We start from the raw sequence: 4,956 nt of genomic DNA, 5'->3' as shown, positions 1-4,956 counted from the left end.
ATCATGAACGAGTTCACTTTGTTTAGAAACAGTGCTTACCACGTCAAAGCCTCACTTATGTGGGACATAAAAATACAATAAAACACACACAAAAAATTCAGCCACAAAATATAAAGTCAGTATGCTTGCGAACCGGGCCTACACATTTCTGGTGTAGCACATTTTCATTAGTATTCTATGTAAAAGGATTCAGGTTTTGGTCACAGCAATGGGAAAAACACAGCTAGAAACAGTGTATACACTGAGTTGATTTATGTCTGCCTATCCCACATAAACACATCTGCTCTTACGATCTCTAGCTGGACACAAAAGTCCCTCCCAAGAGTCGGGCTGCGTGAACGTGGGGCTCAAGTGGAGACAGGAATGAATCTGATGGATTTGGAAGATTTGGGCGAGTCCTTCCACATCCCAGTGCTGTTCGTTGGGCTCCGGTTGTTAGAATAAGAAGTCTGTCTTCGGCTCATGCTATCGGAGTCATCCTTGGCGAATTTCTGCGCCATGCTGTGGCAGCATGGGAAACTTTGGACGCAGTCTTGCAGGAGATGGCCACTGAAAAACATGTATATCCACGGGTTGCAGCAGCTGTTCAAGGAAGCCAGCAACGCCGTGATTGTGATGGAAGGGTTTTCTGAATCTGTGTGGAAAACAAGGAGAGATCATGTCAATGGCCAGAGGGAGACCCTGAACACTGCGCCGGATCCGTCTAATGCCCTACCGAAAGTTGCATGTTAGTGATAAAAATGGATACTTTGTTAAGGAAATGGTGTTTCAGAGGAAATGAGTGCTTTTTGGAGATTGGTTGTAAAAGCAAATATCAAGATTAGTAAATAGTAAATAAAAGAAATCACTAAGATTGGTTTATATAGTTTAAACCATTCACTGTTAGAACACTTCAGTATGATGGTTAGAAGTTCCAGGAAGATGGAGTTACTGAATAATCCATTTTAAAATTGTATGCTATGCAGCGGCCGGAGCCCTTGTGAAGGTATTCACAAAGACATGGCTCTCACAGAATGAAAACCGGAAGTGTTTATAACCACATACACCAAACTGGATTCATCCTAATAACTAGGGCAGACCAGGCCATAGGTGCTGTTTGTCAGACTTCAGTGAAAACCCTATGGGAGAGGGCTTTTAAAGTAGAATCCGAGCTTCCGTTGGATTTTTGTGAATCATTTGTCATTCGGTTTGATTCCAAAGAAACTACCCTTGATTGTAATCCAAACAACTAAATTATAATAAGAAAAACATCTGGATTATGTGTGGCCCTGTTTCAAACAACAAAAACAAAGCAAAAATTAAAGCAGACAAAAACAAAATCCAATGTAGCTGAGCTCGGAGACTCCAACAGGCTTTGAACTATTCTGTGAATCACCCCTAGCGAGCTACATGGGTATCAAAGTTTTCACGGTGAAACTATTGCACTGATATTAAAATATAAGAACCATCAGACATCAAGTATCTTCTGATCAGTATAGGGCTTCTAACACCTCACTTTTGTCATGGCTAAGTAAACTGTAGACCGGTGGTTCTCAACCCGTGGGTCGCCACCAACAGCCTTTACATGGAAGTCGCCTGAGACAGGCTGCACATCAGATATTTATACTACAATTCGAAACAGTAGCAAAATTACAGTTACAAAGTAGCAACAAACACAGTCTTATGATTGGGGGTCACCACAGCATGAGGAACTGTATTGAAGGGTGGCAGAGTTGGGATAGTTGAGAGCCCCTGGTACAAACCATTCATTGATCTGTGACAGATGACCATGAGCCATGCATGGTATTAAAAATAACAGACATCTTTAGCGTGGGTACTGCAGGTGAAAGGTTTACTGATTGTGTCTAAATCTCGATAAGGCAATAAACAGAATTTTAAAATGTGATGGGCATTAACCCAAAGGAATTTGCATTCATTTATCACTAGGGGCAATGTAGCCTATAAAAAGTATTTAAATGAAATCTATGAGCATTTAAAAATAATATATTAAAATGCATCACATTTTATTCCATACTCCAACCTTAAAATCACAGAAAGACTGGCTTCTCCCAGATATTTATGTCCTGACTAGAGTTTCCGTCAGGAACTCTTCTGTGACACACTTGGTTTGGAAAGTTTTTTTTTCTTAATTAAAAGAAGGTAGATTACAAGATGAAAAAATAAATAATAGCCTCGTGGGAAATGAGTTCTTCTGTTTTGTGAACAAACTGAAATGAAACTAGCCAGTTGGGGTGGGGAAGGTTCCCCATAAACTGCAGAGGGATTCGTGTGGCGTGAATAGTTTTGTGGTTAAATTCCCCCTGGAAGTCCAAATGCATTTAGCTGAACAGCACTTCTGTTTTGGATGCCAGGAAAAGAAAGTTATTACGGTTGGAAAAATGAAAACATTATAACGAAGAGCTAAATGCTAACTTGGAATTCCTGACTTCTTAAATCCTTTCTCCGTCTGTTTCAGAACAGTGTGTCCATCTCTACCCTTGATCTTGGAAGAGTCTCATCAGAAGTTTTCTGTTAATTATGACAGTTTCCTTAATCCAACAAAAAGTAGCCAGGACACTAAGAATACTTCCCACAGTCTCCATGGGGTGGAAGGCGAGATATCCAAGAAGCCTAAGTGATTTGGCAAAATGTCACAAGTGTTTTGCAACTAGTGACTCTAGGCACAGCTGGCGGCCTTAGGGGGGTTACATATGCTGCAGATGCTGAGTCCTAGGCCCCAATGTACCTGGGGTGGTGGAGACCCCAGGAATTTGCAATTTTGTTCATTTATTTTCATGATAAGGACATAGGAGACTTCCATTCTTATATAGAACCTTAATTATTAAACAGGTACTATTAAATATCACACATCACACACACACAGACATACAGACACACACACAAAGACACAGACACACACACACACACACACACACACACACACACACACACACACACACACACACACGTCTCTTTCATAGTCTCAGTACATACCGGTCCAGATGAAATTCTCATCCCAGACTGACCACATCTGGACAATGAAGAAAGGCGCCCAGCAAAGGATGTAGGCGCTTACAATCACAAAGGTCATCTTCACAGTGCGGATCTTGGCGCGGGAAATGCTCTTCACGCTGCTGACACAAGGTGTAACCAAAAGCCCCTTATGAAAGGGACCCACGGCCTCCCCAGAGCCCTTGTCACCCTTGCTGTGTCGCGAGGACGCTGTCTTTCCGCGGATGTTGCGCCAGATGTGGTAGCAGATGAAGCCATAGCATGTACCCAAGACGACCACAGGTGCCACGAAGACACCGCTGGTCATCCAGGTCACGTAGGCGCGGGTACCCCAGGGCTGGATGAAGGTAGCCCAGCAGTCTTGGGTTTTAGTGCCATTGTTCACCTCGATTTCGATCACAGAGAATATAAAGTACTGTGGCGTGCTTAGTATGAAACTCAGCACCCAAGAGGTGGCGATCATGAGGCGCGAGCGGCGCGCCGGCTGCTGCAGGGTCTTGAGCGGGTGGCACACGGCGATGTAGCGGTCGGCTGTCATCACCACCAGCATATAGGCAGACGCGAACATGGCAAACACCTGCAGGTGCTTCACCACGCGGCACAGCCAGTCCGGCCCGCGGAAGCGGTAGGTGATGTCCCAGCATAGCTGCGGTAATACTTGGAAGAAGGCGACCGCCAGGTCTGCCAGGCTGAGGTGTCGGATAAAGAGGTGCATGCGGGATGTCTTGCGTGGCGTGCGATGCAGCGCCAGCAGCACACTGCTATTGCCCAGCACAGCCACCACAAAAATCACTGCCAGCACAGCGATTTCCAGTTTGGCCAGCTCCTCATTGCGTACGTCCCCCAGCGGGCTGTCACCTTCCCCAAGCCTGGCTGCCTCCTGACTGCCGTTGGAGCCCTCGGTGGTTAGAGGCCACCACGGGCTGGAGTTGCCCACGGACCGATCCTGGGAGCCTCGCGGGAAACTCATGCTGTCCGTACAGAGCCTGGGAGGCCCTGCCCCGTGGGCTGCTTCCTCCTCTCCACCGAGGACCGGAGGATCCGAGTTCTAAGCTCTGCGCTCTGTCCTTCCTTCCCTCCCTCCGTCTCTAGGCTGCGCAATCCGGTGCGTGCAGAGTGGTTTTAAATGGGATATTCAAACATGTCCCTACTTCTGTCTGGTCCTGAGGCAGGGGGGCCCACTCTCTGAGCTCCCAGCGCAGTCTTAGATTGCCTCAGGACGCGCTCCCTCACGTCCTAGTGGCTGGAGACCGTCCCCAATCCCCTACCCCCCACCCCCTCCAAGTCGTTGGTGATTTGTCCCTTTTGCCTCACTGCTGCAGGGGTGGAGCTGAGACTCCTGGATTCCTCTGCAGAGCAGGATGCTTTCCCGAGCTGCCCCAAACTTCTCTGGGCTCTTAGGATTTCTCCAGCCTCCTTTATAAGTGAATGTAAAGCCAGGTAGCGCGTCAACAGGTGTAGTAAAATCGTCTGCTGTCCCTGCGAACTCAGCACCCTTAGACTTTGGACTTGGGGTCTGCCCAGCCCTGAGGTTCCCTGCCCGGTGCGCACGGTTCCTTAGGCTGGTCGCTCGGGCTGATTTTATTCCCCACACGGTTTGCCCCTGCACTTTGGGGATAAAAATCGCGTGACTTCCCTCTCTGGTGACTTCCTCACCCTGCTTTCGTTCGCGGACAGGAAAGGCCCACTCACTTGTACCCTTCAGTCCTCTTGCTGGGTGTGTGTAATCTACCGTGCTGACTCCATACGCTGAGTGGGAACCCGAAACGGTGGACATTTCCCTAGGAAGTCCAATTCCCAAAGCTGCAGGGGACAAGAGCTGGGCTGCACTGGTTGGTGGAGACATTTCCAGTTAAATGACTAAATCCTGCTGACATTTCTTGGAGCAGACGGAGAGAGCTGAGGATCAGTGTCTGGTCTGCCTGTCTACCTCCATCTGTCTGTCTGTCTGTCTGTCTGTCTGTC

General features: G+C 47.5%; 1 protein-coding gene across 1 annotated transcript; it reads right to left on the bottom strand.

The window, feature by feature from the left end:
• Positions 1–267: 267 nt before the first annotated feature.
• On the bottom strand, positions 268–4,202 carry Avpr1a (arginine vasopressin receptor 1A). Its single transcript, NM_053019.2, is given in 2 exon segments — positions 268–634; positions 2,974–4,202. Coding segments are annotated over 2 exon segments (1,275 nt in total). The 5' UTR covers positions 3,962–4,202; the 3' UTR covers positions 268–347.
• Between the last annotated feature and the right edge of the window lie 754 nt (positions 4,203–4,956).

This window comes from Rattus norvegicus, chromosome 7 (assembly GCF_021556685.1).
Source record: "Rattus norvegicus strain SHRSP/BbbUtx chromosome 7, alternate assembly SHRSP_T2T, whole genome shotgun sequence".
Lineage (NCBI taxonomy): Eukaryota > Metazoa > Chordata > Mammalia > Rodentia > Muridae > Rattus > Rattus norvegicus.
This window is presented reverse-complemented; position numbering and strand designations above follow the sequence as displayed.